This window comes from Moschus berezovskii, chromosome 19, assembly GCF_049115385.1.
Source record: "Moschus berezovskii isolate FMDL1 chromosome 19, NW_MosBer_1.0, whole genome shotgun sequence".
In the NCBI taxonomy this organism is placed as follows: domain Eukaryota; kingdom Metazoa; phylum Chordata; class Mammalia; order Artiodactyla; family Moschidae; genus Moschus; species Moschus berezovskii.
The window spans coordinates 20,714,923-20,732,548 of record NC_142478.1 but is presented as its reverse complement, the minus strand read 5'-3'; the positions used below and the strand labels follow the sequence as shown (position 1 = coordinate 20,732,548).

The 17,626-nt window shown below is 46.4% G+C and overlaps 1 protein-coding gene across 2 annotated transcripts in view; it reads right to left on the bottom strand.

The window, feature by feature from the left end:
- The window catches only part of MAML3 (mastermind like transcriptional coactivator 3), a 466,711-nt gene extending 450,807 nt beyond the window's left edge, over nucleotides 1–15,904 (bottom strand). The window contains exon 1 of one of the 2 annotated variants that reach the window (XM_055405115.2): nucleotides 14,551–15,904. In XM_055405115.2, coding sequence (XP_055261090.2) covers nucleotides 14,551–15,021 — 471 coding nt within the window. In that variant the 5' untranslated portion in view covers nucleotides 15,022–15,904. The remainder of the gene's footprint in view (nucleotides 1–14,550) is intronic. The other variant, XM_055405113.2, reaches the window with a different exon arrangement.
- Between the last annotated feature and the right edge of the window lie 1,722 nt (nucleotides 15,905–17,626).

Sequence of the window (17,626 nt, the reverse complement as noted above, 5' to 3'; positions counted from 1 at the left end):
ACAGAGGAGCCTGGCAGGCTATAGTCCACAGGGTCACAAAGAGTTGGACACGACTTAACGACTAAACAGCATAGGGGATGTATATTTTACTCGCTACGGGAACACTGGCATTATTATCACGTAGCCATTCTGAAGCCAAAACTCAAGGTCAAAGCATTAAAACACTTGTATTTCTTTTATGTACTATCCAGAAAATTTTGTCAAGCTCGGACATATGTCTGATTTCTTTGCATAAATGTTAATCTTAACCTCCAGATAGTCCTCTGCAGGAATTATATCCAAAGTAATTTAACTTTCTTTAAAAAAAAAAAGGTCTGAAACATACTTTTGATAAGATATGTTTTTTTAAAAAAACTCCATAATGAGGTAAGAGTTGATTCTGAGCATTTATTACCTATCACAAATCACCTCTGGACTCTTTCAAAAGGAAATAAGAAAATGCTTTTTAAAGGAAATAGAAATTAAAAGTTTATTGCAGCATTGCTATAATATCCCCAGCCTTTAGAAAGTAGTTTTTACCTTACAGCTATAGTCAGATACCTATGAAATAACTAATATTCAAGAGAACCATTTATACTGTCTACAATCAGTGTAAAGGTTTAATGTTATACCCAGGGCAAAATACAAGGCATTATACATACATGGAAGTCATCCTTCAAAGAAGAAGGATGTCTTCAAAGAAGACATCTAGGTGCTAGAAATGAAAGAAACAGATCCAGGAAAAATCAGAAACAAACACAGAGAAAGTCAGATGACACTCCTCAGAGGGACAGCAGACTAGCAAAAACGAAACTTGACTGTTTAAACTTGACGGTCAGCAGAAGAGTGTCAGAGGTTGAAGTTGGATTGCGTGATCCGACCAGCAACTTGAAGGATGTCTTCGTGGCTCGTCCTGGCTGGCTTAGTTTCAGGATCAAGAGCAAGGTCCTTATTTCATGTGCCTAACCAGCTCTTGCTATGTAAGCTACTGGGGCAGAAGATATCGAGCTGTCTTTAGACTGAAGGCCCCCGCTAAAGTCTGCACTGTGCACACAGCTGCATTAGCTTAGCTGGCCAAAGGGGTTTTTCTCACCAAGATGCTCTGTGGTGCAGCTAAATGGTACCACACAGAAAATGGCTGTCACTAGTCAGTATCTCGGAGAAGGCAATGGCACCCCACTCCAGTACTCTTGCCTGGAAACTCCCATGGATGGAGAAGCCTGGTGGGCTGCAATCCATGGGGTCGCTAAGAGTTGGACACGACTGAGCGACTTCACTTTCACTTTTCACTTTCATGCATTGGAGAAGGAAATGGCAACCCACTCCAGTGTTCTTGCCTGGAGAATCCCAGGGATGGGGGAGCCTGGTGGGCTGCCGTCTATGGGGTCGCACAGAGTCTGAAGCAACTTAGCAGCAGCAACAGCAGTCAGTATCTACATCATCAACTGAAGCAGAACGTCTGGTTTATTGGAATCATTTGCGAGAGCATGACCTCTAAAGTGGAGGCCAATCACCTACAGCTCCACCTTTGGTTTACTTCTGTGGTTCAAATCACCGCCACTGACATTCTGTACAAGTTTCAGGTCCTACCGTCGCTATGACAAAGGTAAAACATGAGTTGGTGGCAAAGGAGATGAGGAGACAGGGTCACCAAGGCCAGAGGTATGTGGGGCCAGGAGACAGCAAAGAGGGGAACTTCTGAGAAAACAGCAGGGCCCAGGGAATTCCCTGGTGGTCCAGTCACTGAGATTTGGCCTTGCGATGCGGGTGCTACCAGGGATTCAGTCCCTGGTTGGGGAGCTGAGGTCCCTCATGCCTGAAGGCCAAAAATCCAAAACATAAAACAGAAGCAATATGGTAAGCAATTCAACGAGTGAGTGAGTGCTCAATTGTGTCCTACTCTTTACAACCCCATGGACTGGAGCCCACCAGGCTTCCCTGTCCATGGGATTCTCCAGGCAAGAACCCTGGAGTTGGCTGTCATTTCCTACTACAAGGGGATCTCCCCAACCCAGGAATCCAACCTGCATCTCCTACACTGACAGACGGATGTTTACCACTAGCACCACCGAAACTTTTTGAATGATCCGCATCGAAAAAATAAAAATCTTATAAAAATGAAACAGCAGAGCCAGCCAAGGACCAACACGTCCAGGGATCTTCATGCTGGGCTCCTGTTCAAACAGATCTGAAAACCTAAAGGAAGGTGAGGACTGCTTCTGAGGACAGCATGGTTCTTTAGAAAAGGCAGCCGCTCACACCACGTTTTCAAGACAGAACCCTTCAGTGTGGCGAAGGCAGAACAACACTGTAGCCAAGAGTATAGATTCTGGAGCCAAACTTCTCTGACTCTTGTAAAAACACAGACTATAGTTCTGAGAATCTTACTGGAGGGCAGCTGCCATGCCAAAGGTAAATCAAAATGACAAAGAAGGGCAGTCTTGAGACCACTTCACCTGTATGCTGAAAAGTGATAGGATTTCTCCTGTCTAAACAAACACTGTAAAGCAACTGTCGAGGCAAGCCCATTTTGATGCATTTTCTTCAGTTGGCCAGGTCAGCAGGTTGTTATTACCATGTTACACAGATGACTGCATTAGTCTGGGTAATTGAACCTGGAGGAAGTGGCAACTCACAGACCTGTGATTTTTACGACCACTCAAACCTGCACGCACGGCCACCCCAGGAACCGTGTCACCAACAGAAAGATATTTTACACATAAAGCCATGCAGGCCTGGGGAACACCAAACTCAAGAAAGGTAGAGAACTATAAAAGCTGTTCAAGACAGTGAATTCCCCATGTTCACAGTCTGAACCAGCGCTGGTTAACTAGACTCCTACTCACTTCGTCACTGGGACCAGATGAAAAGAAAGAAAGTCATTTCTGTAAGATGTATGGCCAGATATACAGCCTTTAAAAATTAACAGTGTTGACGCAGACTGCAATGACACACACCAAGCGCTGGAGTTGATACTTTTTTTTTTTTAAAGCCATATTTTTCAGGAGACATAATTATCACTTGCCCTAAAATGGACTGTAATAAATAAGATCCAGGATCTATGTTAAATATTAGATTAAGAGATTTGACTTCTTCAAAGAAACAGACTTCGTTTATACATATTACATATATGGAAGAAAGTCCAAATTTGTGCTACAGAAATCTCACATATGTGCAAGGATAAATGGATAAGGATGTCCATTGCAATTAAGTAAGGCTTAATTGGCAGAAAATGAGAAACTATCGGTCTCTCAAAGTATGGGATCACTCAATCAATTTTGCGATATTTCATTCTGTCCCAGGTGCCACAATGCTAAAGAATCCACCTGCCAATACAGGAGATTCTGGAGATGCAAATTCAATCCCTGGGTCAGGAAGATCTCTTGGAGGAGGATGGTAACCCATTCCAGTATTCTTGCCTGGAGAATCCCATGGACAGAGGAGCCTGGGGGGCTATAGTCCATGGGGTCACAAAGTCAGACACAGCTGAGCAACTGAACACACACACACACACAGTTAGGTCTTTTTTTTTTTTCCGGCTGCACGAAGTGGCTTGTGGGATCTTAGTTCCCTGACCTGGGATCAAACCCAGACTGTTGGCAGTGAAAGTATAGAGTTTTAACCACTGAACCACCAGGGAATTCCCAGGTAGTTCTTTTTCTATCATGAGGAGATGAAGAGGAAGAAAGAGACAAAGGCCCTATCCTCTAATAACTGGTATTTTATTTTCATATTGTTTAATAAAAGCTTTATCATTAAAAAAAGAAGGATGTTGTCATCACCAACATTTCAGCTAATTGAACAACTTCTGCTGGAACATTCTGGCTCATCAACACAGCCCATTTCATCTGTGAACAGTTTCTATTTTCACATAATTGTTTTTTTTAATATATTAAACCAAACTTTGCTCCAAATAATCGCCAACCACTGATCCTAACTTTATCCCCTGGAGGCCACAAAGAGTGCATCTAATCCTTTCTTCACATGACAGCCCTTCAAATATTTTAAGAAAGCAATCATATCATCCCCCAAATCAGACTAAACACCTCCAGGTCTTCCAACTGCTCTTCATGTGACATTGTTTCAAGTCCCTGTGCCTTCCTGCTTGTTCCATTCCAAATGCTCTATTTCTTCTAAAAGCTTGACGTCAAGCCATGATTATGGTGCCAATGTGTGTGTGTGCTTAGTCATTCAGTCGTGTCTGACTCTTTGCAACCCCATGGATTGTAGCCCGTCAGGGGCACCTACTCCAAAAAAGAAAGAAAACTGATCTTTCTTTTAAAGCCTTGTTTTTAACAACCACCCTTTAATCTTATTCTCCACCACACCAACTAATCTTCTCCCCTCCACAAAGTGATTTTATTTGAAAAACAGTGAAATAAATGTTGCTACAGAAGGCAATGCCAAAAACTGTAGAAAGCTTGCAAGAAGATACAAAGCATTTAGCCTCTTTCAGTTCAGTTCAGTTCAGTCGCTCAGTCGTGTCCGACTCTCCACGACCCCATGAACCACAGCACGCCAGGCCTCCCTGTCCATCACCAACTCCTGGAGTTCACTCAAACTCATGTCTACGGAGTCGGTGATGCCATCCAGCCATCTCATTCTCTGTCGTCCCCTTCTCCTCCCGCCCCCAACCTTTCCCAGCATCAGAGTCTTTTCCAGTGAGTCAACTCGTCACATGAGGTGGCCAAAGTATTGCAGTTTCAGCTTTAGCATCAGTCCCTCCAATGAACATCCAGGATTGATCTCCTTTAGAATGGACTGGTTGGATCTCCTTGCAGTATAAGGGACTCTCAAGAGTCTTCTCCAACACCACAGTTCAAAAGCATTGATTCTTCGGCGATCAGCTTTCTTCACAGTCCAACTCTCACATCCATACATGACCACGGGAAAAACCATTGCCTTGACTAGACGGACCTTTGTTGGCAAAGTAATGTCTCTGCTTTTTAATATACTATCAAGGTTGGTCATAACTTTCCTTCCAAGGAGCATCTTTAGGATTTCCTTAAATGTGAGCTTATGGCGTGCGTGTTCTCAATTGCTCAGTCATGTCTGACTCTGCAACCCCACATTCTGTAGCCCACCAGGCTCCTCTGTCCAGGCAAGAACACTGGAGTGGGTTGCCATTTCCTTCTCCAGGGGACCGACCCAGGGATCGAACCCAGGTCTCCTGCATTGCAAGTGGATTCTTTACCGTCCTGAGTCACCAAGGAAGCCCAAGATTATTGGAGTGGGTTGCCATTTCCTCCTCCAGGGGACCTTCCCAACCCAGGGATGGAACCCACGTCTCCTGTGTCTCCTTCACTGGCAGGCAGATTCTTTACTGCTGAGCCACTTGGGAATCCCTGTTAGCTTGTTAATGATTTCCTTTAACATGTTCTCATCAAACCACAAAGACCGTTTTACCCAGCTCATCTGAAACATGAATGATGCTCTGCTGTGAGTCCGATGACAGTAAGGACCTGGGTTCATTACTGAATCCCCCGCACCCAGAAATAGTATCCAATATGTATCAGTTGTTCAGGACCTTGCCATGAGACCCCGGCTTCCACATGAGTGAAATAAGCCTTGGATCACTCTAAGTCTCACTTCAGTTCAGTTCAGTTCAGTTCAGTCGCTCAGTCGTGTCCGACTCTCCGCGACCCCATGAATCACAGCACGCCAGGCCTCCCTGTCCATCACCAACTCCCGGAGTTTACTCAAACTCATGTCCACAGAGTCGGTGATGCCATCCAGCCATCTCATTCTCTGTCGTCCCCTTCTCCTCCCGCCCCCAACCTTTCCCAGCATCAGAGTCTTTTCCAGTGAGTCAACTCGTCGCATGAGGTGGCCAAAGTATTGCAGTTTCAGCTTTAGCATCAGTCCCTCCAATGAACACCCAGGATTGATCTCCTTTAGAATGGACTGGTTGGATCTCCCTTAGGCAGGAGGCAAAAAGTGATAGGAAAGTAATTCATAAAAACAAGCCCAGCATTTGCGTAGCACCGTAAAATTTTTGGAAGTCTTACATATAGTAATTTATTTGAGCCAAACAACCACTCCGAGAGGGAGATGGGAAAATGCTCAGAGATGCTGGGCAACTCATCCAGATAGGAGTCGTCCAGGCACAGGCCAAGGCTTTTTAGTGTTTGTCCTACTTAAGAAATCTTGGCTGTAAAGTAGCCAGTGCAGGAAGCCAGCATGACCAGGTCAAGGTTACCTTCTTCCCAGGGACTGGCTGTCTACCTCATGGCAACACCACTCCCCTCTCCACCCTGTAAGTGGTGTTTTTGAGAAGCTGTAAAGAAAGCCACACTGTATTTTCAACATTCTAGGGGAGCTCCTTGTTTAAGGCATGGTTTCTCAGTAGCAGCAACACTGATCCTTTGGACAGGGTGATTCTTTGTTGTGGTTGTATTTAGGAGGTTTAACAGCATCTCTGGCTTCTACCCACCAGACAGCAGCAGCACCCCCCCTCCTCATTGTGACAACTGAAAACGTCTCCCAACACTGCGAAATGTTCAGGTTGGGGGCAAAATCTCCACTAATGGAGACTCTCTGATTTCAAGGAATCCTGTGGTAAATCCACAGAGGTAGTCATTTAAAGAAGCAGGGACATATTTCAGGAAAAAAATTTTTTTTCAGATACAAATGATTTTAACATTAGATCAGAAAAATATATGTCTGTAGGTTCAGAATAGACAACTATCATATGTTACTACCACAAACTCCCAAGGCACCAGGATACTCTTTACCCCAAATGAGCAAAACCTCTTTCCACCAATTCCAGGAGATGCCTCCAAAATCCTCACCCACCTCTTGCCTCTCTCTCTCTTACCACTAGAGTTTCTTAGAGCCTTTTACTGGGAACCAGTCCCTTTAGATTCACTCTCAATCATCGAGTTACTTTCAGCATCTAACAAACAATCAAAGAAAGAAAAATAACCCACCACTGTGTGAAGGAAGGGCACTAGCAGAGCTTGTCTTTAGAGCTGTGCAATCCTTCTGAGTCACAGTTACAACCCAGGTTGAATCTGCACAAATAGACTCAGCATTTCCGCCTTTTCTTTTGAAGGGAAAGAAGCCCCTGTCCTGACATGTGTTTTCTGGAGGTGGAGAGAGATACTGTGAGAGAGATATGGCAATGGTTCTAACGTCTTCACAAGCACAAGTGACTGTGTTAAGGATCGGAGAGTCCGTAATATGAAACATTACAAAACGAGATTCTACCCAATAGAATGGGGACTTAAGGAGTTCAGACATTCTGGAGGCTGTTAGTTTAAATATTTCATTCAAGCTTTTTATGGTTGTTAAGCCATTGCTCAAGGAAGATGAGTGTTAGTTATTCTTTAAAAGATTCTACTTCGGCATCTGATGCAGAGAGCCGACTCATTGAAAAAGACCCTGATGCTGGAAAAGATTGAAGGCAAAAGGAGAAAGCAGCAGCAGAGGATAAAATGGTTAGATAGCATCGCTGACTCAATGGACATGAACAACATCTGGGAGATAGTAGAGGGAAGAAGGAAATGGCAACCCACTCCAGTGTTCTTGCCTGGAGAATCCTGTGGACAGAGGAGCCTGCTGGGCTGCTGTCCATGGGGTCACACAGAGTCGAACACAGCTGAAGCGACTTAGCATGCATGCATATGCATTGGAGAAGGAAATGGCAACCCTCTCTAGTATTCTTGCCTCGAGAATCCCAGAGACAGAAGAGCCTGGTGGGCTGCCGTCTATGGGGTCACAGAGAGTCAGACATGACTGAAGCAACTTAGCAGCAGCAGCAGCAGTTAGGAAAGGACAGATGAGCCTCGTGTGCTGCAGTCTATGGGGTGGCAGAAAGTCAGACACTACTTTGTGCCTAAACAACTTCAGCATAAAAGTCATTCTAACCAATGGAAGCTCCAATATAATTAAAGAGAGGAGTCTAAATTATTCTTAAGAAATCACTTTCCTTATGTCAGAGGAAGTACTGCAGGTCTTTTGAGATTTTTATTAAATTCCCCCAAGAATAGTAGGCACAGCTTGCCCTTAAAAAAAAAAAACCTGAACCATAGTAGTAATGGCTAAAGGAACACTGTGCTTCTTTCCCAAATGGAGTTGCTTATCCATAGCTAAAAAGTCCCTCAACTGTTTTAACAGATGGAATAGCCAGATATACTTAAAAAAAAATTAAAAAGTGTGCATCTTCTCTGATCCATGGAATGGAACACTATGATCTTTAAGTAGTCATTATATGACAGGCCCTCAACTCCATCTTCTGAGTAATTTTATCCAGTATTATTCCTTTAGTTCTTTAAGCTTTGCTAAACAACAACAACAAAAAAGTGTTTTGTTTTTCTAAGTTTAGGAAAATTAATTAGTCAATTTTTCAAAAGTTCCATTTCCATCTCACAAACACGAATCAATGAATTTTTGGAATGTGTCTGTCTGAAAAGCATGCTGTATTTTTTAATGAAACTTTAATTTGGGGGATCCAATAACTCCAGCATGGTCATCTGTAAATCAACTTTTTTTGTGGTGTCAAATTAGTTTGAAACAACAGGCAAATAAGCATATTATTTTACTTCAAATGTCATGCAAAAGGGGAATAAACAGCCTGAAACTGTTGTGAAGTCACTGGCATCAAGGCTAATGCTGACTAAATAACAAAGCCCTGTTGTTCCCTTAAACCTAGCTTAAATAATACTGAAAATCTACCAAAAAAATACTGCATTGTCAAAGTCTTGGATGCAAGAGTGTGATTTAGCATTTTCACTTCTATGAAGCACTATGTACGGTATACCAGTATCGTAAAATGAATGAATGACATTTAAAAATTCAGTCTATTCTCTATGATTTGCTCTAATGAAGAATAAATGGTATACTAAATTAAACCCATAATTAATCCAAAATAAGTGGTATCTTATCCAGTTCATTACTTATAAGAGGAGGAAGCACCAAAATCCTCTTCTTCTTGCTTCTTCCCATTCTTTGGTAAAAGTGCGAAAGATCAGTGAAAAGACCAAAAGGTTGGCAGCAGGCGGAGAAAAGAAAAACAAAGCAAACAGCTGGATCTGAAAACTCAGTAATCAGCCTCTGAAAATAAAGCTATTTGGGAGAATTAAAAGGCAAATATTATGAAAATCTTTGGACTGAGTTTTAAATACGTTCCTTTTTATAAGATTTTGATGTCTTATTGATGTCACAGTTCTCTACGATGGGTAATGTGGAAAGAGATGACAGAATTTAGCCATCTTAAGCTCAGGAATGTAGCACAGAAGTGTTAATTAATACACATGGAGCAATGATCACAAGTAAAACTCCATGACGTTAAATAAAACACAAGTACGAGAGACGTCTTCACAAATTACTGTGTAGTGTACAGAATGGTTTATTATACTAGATTCCGTCTCTGGTAGCAGCACCAATGACAGGGAAAGACTCCTGCATTCATATCTCAACCAAATGGGGAAGCCCAATCAGGAAACCTCTCTCACAACAGTTGGCTATCAGTCTCAGAGAGAGATAGGAAACAACTCTGTACAACTCCAGTTTACTGTTTAAAATTCTCGTCCTGCTTTCGGAAATATCAGTACACCACATCCATGGACTATTTATTTTCTTCGAATAAGGTGGCAGAAAACCTCCAAAGATTCTAACGTGGCAGGATAGAAAGCATCAAACATGCTATCCCCCTGAAAATTCAGCTTTCCCTGATAAGAAACTCAGCCTGAAGAGCATTTTAGATTATGATCAATGAATAACTATGTTTTTACTTTTCTGATCATTGGCTACTAAATAAAATGGACCACAACTAAAGAACATAAATAACACAATTAAGCATGTATTGGTGTTTCTTCGTCTTCTTCTTTTTTAATGCTTCTTGAGAATTAAAAGACAAACACTTGTGAAGAGAAATGAAATTTCAAAAAGTTTTTCACAAACTTAAGGCACACCCTGTGTGGGCTATGCAAAGTTTTTCAAAAGACACTGTCAAATCCTATCACCCAGGTATCACCCAGGAGAGCAGTAGAACAGGATAAGCCAGAGAAAAGGTTCCTAAGAAAGATGCAGAAATGGTTTAACATAACTGGCTTGCAAAAAAACTTGACTACAAAGCCAACAATTTACCTTCAACAGGATAAGCAAAGGCAAACCAGCTTCATTTATAAGGAGGTTTAGCCCTGGATTAGTATATTGATATTTCCTGTATCTCTTCCAGGAGGTGATGAGAAAGAACACTTGGGATCAGTTCAGTTGCTCAGTCGTGTTGGACTCTTTGCAACCCCATGGACTGCAGCACAACAGGCCTCACTGTCCATCACCAACTCCCAGAGCTTGCTCAAACTCGTCCATCAATGCCATCCAACCATCTCATCCTCTGTTGTCCCCTTCTCCCCCTGCCTTCAATCTTTCCCAGCATCAGGGTCTTTTCCAAAGAAAAGACTGGAAATCCAAACACTTTGGATAGATTAGTTTTCTCTAAAACTCAGCGTTTAATCTGCTTATTATCAAATAAACAATGTGATAAACTCATTGAGCAGGAATCACATAGATTTATGCAGGCTCTGTGTATAAATTAAGCACACTGTGAAAGTTATGATAGTGCTGGTAAGTAGAAATGTCAAGAAAACAGAATTTATCCAGGTCTAGTAAACTACCTCCATTTGAGATTCTGAAGGCTGCATTCTCACGCAGCATTTGGTATACCTGAATGAGAACAAACTGGTCATTTGGAATTTATCTTAAAATTTTATCCAGGGGTTCAATTCCAAGTATAGAAAATGAACAATGTCTCATTCTGCAAACAAACAAACAAAACTACTTCAGGGAAAAGCCATCTTTTCAACTGCATTGTCCTTATTAGCAACTCTTCAGGGTGGGGGCGTGGGGGCGAGACCGTTCTGAATAAATAGAGTGTGTGTAGAGAAAGTCATTTAACTACATGTCTAGAAACTATCTTTCACCTGAGGGAATGCAGCTTCAAACCCAGGCCTGGGCCATCTACTCTCTAACAGGCTATTACGTGTGTGCTCAGGCATGTCCTGCTGTTTGCAACCCGATGGACTATAGCCCGCCAGGCTCCTCTATCCACGGGATTTCCCAAGCAAGAATACTGGAATGGGTTGCCATTTCCTTCTCCAGGGGTCTTCCCAACCCAGGGATCAAACCCAGGTTTCCTGCCTCTTTTACAGGTGGATTCTTTACCACTATGCCACCTGGGAAGCCCAATGGGGCTATTACGGACCCATACAAAAAACCTAAGCCCTTCCTTCCCAGGAGCCTGGAGCCAAGGAAGATCTCTATGCCTCCTCACCCACCCTGCTTCTGGATTGCTTGCTTGTTTTTCATGTCTATGCTTGTAAATGTGAAAGATAAGAAAACAAATCAAAAGAGGTAAGCCTTGATTATACTGCCTTCTGAACCCAAATCAAGCAGAAAGAGAACTAATCGATATTTAGTACTTTAGACATATTAGCCCTAAGAAGGTAAACAATAGCAATAAAACAGAAAAAAATCCTATTCATCTTTATTTTTATTATCACCATTATTATTATCTGACTCTGGTTGATTGCTGCTTTTCTTTAAGGTCTTCCAAAGAGAAAGCTCAATCTGAGAATTAAATATAATTGCTCTGTGCCCCCTCCCCCAGAGCCCAACTAAAATCCAGCTGCTAATTCAAGATCAACGTTTTCTTTGCAACCTGTTCTCAAGATTTTTACCTCATAAACAGGCCAAGTTGAAATACTCTTTCATTTCAGGGATCTATGTAAAATTTTGAACTAATTATCTTTAAAGCAAAAATAACTTGTAGAGGAGGATGTTAACTTTTTCCCCTTTATGTGGTACATAGAATTTACATGCAACTCGGCTTAAGATTGGAGGCTGTTGATTTTCACTACACACAAACTTGCGCCACGTATCAATGGGAGATGCACGTATGAAATACACTTGAAGCTAAAATATACTCCTGTACATGTCTCATCAATAAGCTAAATTATTGTCATAAAATTGACAGAAACATGTTATTTTCAGGCAATCATTTTTCAAGTTTAGCAGTTAACTTGCTGAACTGGGATTCGCCATGAAATTTACAGCTTACGACTCGTCTATTCAAGTAAGCTCTATCTTTTCATTTTCGAAAGTAAGCTCTGGCTTGGGCTTGCTATGTCCTTCCAGATAACATCAGGACCCTGTACTGTCTCCCCACCCGCGGGTGTATCATAACCCAGGCGCGCGCACCAGGAGTCGCCCCTCTCTACCCCTCCCAGGGCCCATATGGCCCCCACGAGGGAACACAACCCAAACGCTAAAACTTTCTGGCTGCAAACTCTACTGCTCTCGCCTGCGATCAAAAGCGACCGGGCACCGGCTTTTGTTCCCGCGTTGCCCAGCTGGCGCGATAGTCCTCCAATCCCGAAAGGTCGGCAGAGAGGCGGTGGGACTAAGATTTTGGAGCCTCCCCAAAGAAGCCCATTCCTACGCAATCCGAGCGCGTGGGGTTTACAGAAAAACAGGAAAAGAGGGCGTGTAGCAGGCAAGGATGACATTCTAGTGCTTTTCAAATGCTACTTGAGTCTTAGGTACAAAAGTGAGTCCCCTCGTCCGTGGAAGGGCGCTAAAGGGGGCGGGGAGTGGGAGACGGCGCAGAACGGGAGAGAAACGGGTCCCACCAGGGCACGCGAGATGCAGGCGAGATGCAGGTCGGCCCCGCCTCCGGGTACAATCAGAAAAGCTAGGGTGTCAGTGGTTTTCGGCTTCCTGTTTGTAAAGCGAGAACCTCCCTCCCTGACTCTGTGACCGGCTTTCTTCCTCCCCACCGTGCCCGCCTCTCCGCCGGGTCCCCAGGGGAGGGGCAGGGGCGCCAGGCGCAGCGCCCCTCCCAGCCGGGCGGCCTCCGAGCCGAGCCCGGCCGCCCAGCGGACAAAGCGCCTCCCGCTCCCTCCCCCGCGGCCGCGATCCAGAAGGGAGGGGGAAGGCGGGCTCGAGGAAGGTGGGAGGAGGAAGAGAAGGCGGGCGGCAAGGAAAAGGAGGAGGGAAGGTGCTGCCGGCGGGACTGGGCAGGATCGCGCCCAGGAGGGAGGGCAGGGAGGAGGGGCTGGGCGGCCCCGGAGAACCGGGAGGAGGGAAGGATCCTTGAAGCCCAAGATAAACAAATTGTTCCTCTTCACGTGCGGGGCGGGGGGAGGTGGGGGGTGAGCGCAGTGGCCTCTCCTCTTCCCCTCCCCACTGCCGGCTCTTTGTCACCGAACGCCCGAGCCCGCGCCAGCACCCGCACCGCCCCGGGCGCCTACGACCCCCAGACCCGGGACGTGCGCTATTGCTACGCCGCACACCCACAGGGCCTCCTGTGGCGGCGCGGTCCGCGGGGGGAAACGGGCGAAGGCGCGCGGCCCCGCTGCGCTCCTGGCTTCCCACCGCCCGCCCCACCCCGCACACGCGCGCAACCCAAACCGGGGCGGCGCGGCGGGGGAGGGGGCTGCAGACACCTTTCCCAAACTTCCGGCTCCCTCCCCCGCCCCCCGCCCCGAAAGGAAAGCCCAAGAACCGGAGAGTGGAGAAAGGAGAAAGGATTCCACCCTCAGGGTTAGGGGGTGGGAACTGCCCCTTCCTCCCGAGAAGTTAAGCCATTGGCTGCTCCTCCTACCTCGAACCCACCCACCCAGCCATTTAAGCCTCTTTCACCTCCCCGCTCCCTTCCACTCCTCCAGGTTTATCAGACAGGCCCGGAAAGTTGGTGGGGAACGGGGCGGGAGACAGAAGCGGAGAAAGCTCCGTGCACGCAAGTTTAAGAGGTGGAGGGGAGAGAATCCCCAGCGAAGTTGCGTGGCGGGGACTCTCGGCGCAAGCCCAGGGTTATCTCTCTCCCCTCCCGCCCCGGCAAGCCGCTCGACCCTCGGGGCCGCTCCACCTGCCGGGCCAGCTGGGGGTCTCGAACCGCGAGGGAGCGCACCCGCGCCCCGCATCCGCGCGCACGCGCGCGCCGCCCCCCTCGCTTCTTTCTCACCCACTTCAAAGTTCATTCACAAAACTCTTAGACTTTCTCAGCCCAAAGCGGCTGAGCCGGGGAGAGAAGGCGAGAGCATCTCCGTCCCTCCTCCTCCCCCAAGGGGTTCGAGAGCCTGGTGCCCGCCCAGAATCTGCGACAGCATCAATTCCTCCCTACACCCGGCGGATGTGCAGAGCGGGGTGGGCGAAGGGGGACGGGTCTGGGGAGCCCAGGCGGCGAGGTGAGGGATGGGGTAGGGAGCGGTGAGGAGGAGGAGCGAGGTCTCAACTCGGTACACGCTTTCAAATCGGTATCTAAGAAAGGGAGAGGGGGGTAAAACTTTTCCAGTGCCTTACTCCGACGCTCCTCCAGGCTCCCTCCGCCCCTTGCAGTCGTGACTGGCTTCCCCGCCTCTCGCCCCCTCTTCCCCAAATCTGACAACCCTGACAGATTAACAGGTAGCGGCGACGGCAGCTTTTACCTCAAAAAAGTTGACGTTAACCCTTCGGCTTCAGCCCACCTCGCCCGCCGTGCAAATCAGATCCCCGCGCCCCCTTGTTAAGAAGCTCCAGGCGCCCCCCGCTCATGCGCGCGCCCCGTGCCCGCTGCCAGCGCGCCCTCACCATGATCAGCGTGTGGTTCCTCTGCTCCGCCGAGGCAGCCTCCGCATCTTGCTGGGGTTTGCTCTGGTGCTGTTGCTTGCCGGTGCCGGCGCCCGATTTCTTGGCCCTCTGCTCCAAGGTCCGCTGGTAGAGGTTCACGGTGTCCCGGCGCTCCAGCTCCAGCTGCTCCACCTGAGCCTGCTGGTACCTGTTCTCGCAGTTGACGTGGTGCCGCCGGCAGCCCTCGATGCGCTGGCGGAGCCGCTCCACCACCGTGCTGTGCTTGGGAACGGCCGCCGATCCGCCGCCCGGGCCCCCGGAGCCGCCAGTGCCGCAGCCGGCAGCGGGGTGATTGCTACACGGAGCAGCGGGAGTACTATTGGGAGTATTATTCACACCGATCCCGGCCCCGCCGAGGCTGCTGTTCAGGCTACTGTTGATGCAAATACTACTGCCATTCGCGGCAGCAGCGGGGGCTGCGAAATCCCCCATCCTGCTCCCCGGGCACACTATTTTGGAAGAACTTTTTTTATCCACCCCCTATCAGCCTCCTCCTTGGGTCCAAGGATTAAAATAGTTTAAGTGGAACGCGGGGGAGACGCAAGCACATGGATGGAAACAGCGATCCCGACCGGGCGAAAAAAAAAAGGAGGGGGGAGAGATTTTGGGGTGGTTTTTTGTTTCCTTTTTTTAAACTGTAAAGCTCGAGGGGAAAAAAGGGGGGTGTTATCAGAATACCATCAGACACCTATCAACAAAAAGAATCACAACAAACTGAGCCAGCAGCAAATCGGGTTGCAACTCAAGGGAAGATCCGCTCTTCGCCTGCCTTCTTTTCATAATCCATTATTTTCTAATAAATTCCAAGAGATTTCCGGTGGTTGGCAAGCATTTTCTCCCTACGTACCGAAAAACACAACCCATGTACACACACAAGCATATGCCTCCAGTGCGGACACGCGCGACACACACTCACTCCACACCGCATCGGAAAACGGCAAGCTTGCTTATTGCATTTTCCTTCCACAAAAAAGTTTTGGTGTTTATGCCGCCCCGTGTTCTCAAAGTACTTTGGCTGCTCAGTTGCATTTCACAGGAACCTAGATATCGAATCCTCGGGCTGGGGGAAGTAAACACATGGACAGTCCGAGGCGACTGCAAAAGTAGATCGGTGAAGTCCTTTGCAAAACGCCGCGCGGAGAGCAGCCCCTAACGCTCGGCTGGGCTGCCGCTGCCGCCGCTGCTCCTGCCACCATCACAATGATCAACTGCTCGCCGCCGCCGCCGCCGCCGCCGCCGCCTCCTCCTCCTCCTCTCGCTCCTCCACCTCCTCCTCCTCCTCCATGCCAGCGGAGTGATATCAGGACGCGCGAGCTCAGTAAACACGGCAGCGGCGGCGGCTGGAGGCCGTGAGACGAGCCCGGGGACACGGCGCAAAACCCGGCCCGGACTCTCACGCGGCAGGAGCGGGCGCGGCGCGCCGCGGCGCCGGCACCCAGCCCCCGCCTCCCTCTGCTCTTCCTCCGCGCCCTCGCACGCCCCCGGCCTCACTGGCACCCGGACTGGGAAGTCGACGCTGGCAGAAAAGAGAAAAAGATTCTGGGGGATCTCGGGAATTAATCAACTTTTGACCTGTGTGTGTGTGTGTGTGTTTCTGAGTGTGCGCGCGTGCGCGCGCCTGGGTGTCTGTGTGCGTGTGTGCACGCGCGGATTGCCGCGTGGACGCGCCTGGCTGGATTTCCTTATTCCAAGCGAGGTATCAAGCGATCCCAAGTTGTTGATATACATTTATGCATATATTGCAGAACTGTGCATGACCAGGCAGAAACATTAAAGCTTCGCAGCAGTTGTCTGTCATCCCTATCCATGTGGAAAGAAAAAGGCAAATGAGTGGCTTGTTTTTAAAACCCAGGTAATAAGTCCTTGGTAGTAGTAACCCTACGTATGGACACTTTTTCAAACTCCAGGCCAATCTTAACACACAAAAGCGGAATTCTGAACAAAAAGAAATAGGCAACAAAAACACTTGGAATGTTATTTGATTCGCTGTACATGATTGTTGTTATTAGGGCAATTACTGTTTTACTTACCAGTTGGAAAAGAATTAAAATAAAGCAAGCAGGTACTTAGAGGTGAGACTAACTACGTTTTAACAGACTGTTTTGAACACTGGGTGCTAATGACAGCAGTAATTAAGGATCCTTCCTAAATCAAGTGGAAAGAGTGCAGATTTCATGGACTAAAACTATAGGAAAAACACAGCATTTCACAGTTTGTCATAACCGAAACAACAAGCAAAAATAACAAGCACACTTTATTGCTAGATATATTTCTTTCTGTTTGAATGAACTTACAATAAAGTACAACTAAAATGGAAGAGCACCCACAGAAAGTAACCTGGATTTAACCCATTGCATATATACATAATTTTGAAAAAATTAAGATTGAGTTTCTGTGATCATCAGTAGGACAAAATCTTGATTGTGAGCTGTTTGTAATAAGGCATTTTGTATTATCTCAATAAATCTTACAGAATTAGTTTTTTGGGTAAAAATACACCCCAGTTTTCTAAAATAGCCAGGAATAAAAGAACTTTGGATCTCATGCATTAGTCATGAGATCTGATTTAAACCATCTTCATTTCTTGGCATTGCAGATTAGCATAGGATGCTATTTCTAACCTCATAATGTCAGCAATAAGAACTAATATTTTTCATCAATTAATCAGATCTATATGGTGAACTTTATCTTTACCATCCTTTGGATTATATGGTAAAATGGGCAGCAAAATACTGATTAGCATGTTGTGAGGTTACCTCTAAGTTGTGAAACCAATGTAAAAGAGTATCTTTCACTGTAGTTGCCATACTTTTTCAGAGGGCTAGTTATTTAACATATAATCTTCTGTATCATAACTAACTGCCCCTCCTTCACATCTGTTAGGAAATTAAACTTAAGTTCTGTAGCAAAAAAGTCAGTCCTAATTCTAAAAACAGAGAAAATTGTAAGAAATTATAAGAAAATGACATCACGAAGTGGCCTTTGTCTGTTTTACATGAGCAGTAAATAATCTCTCTATTCAGGAAACATACGGCTT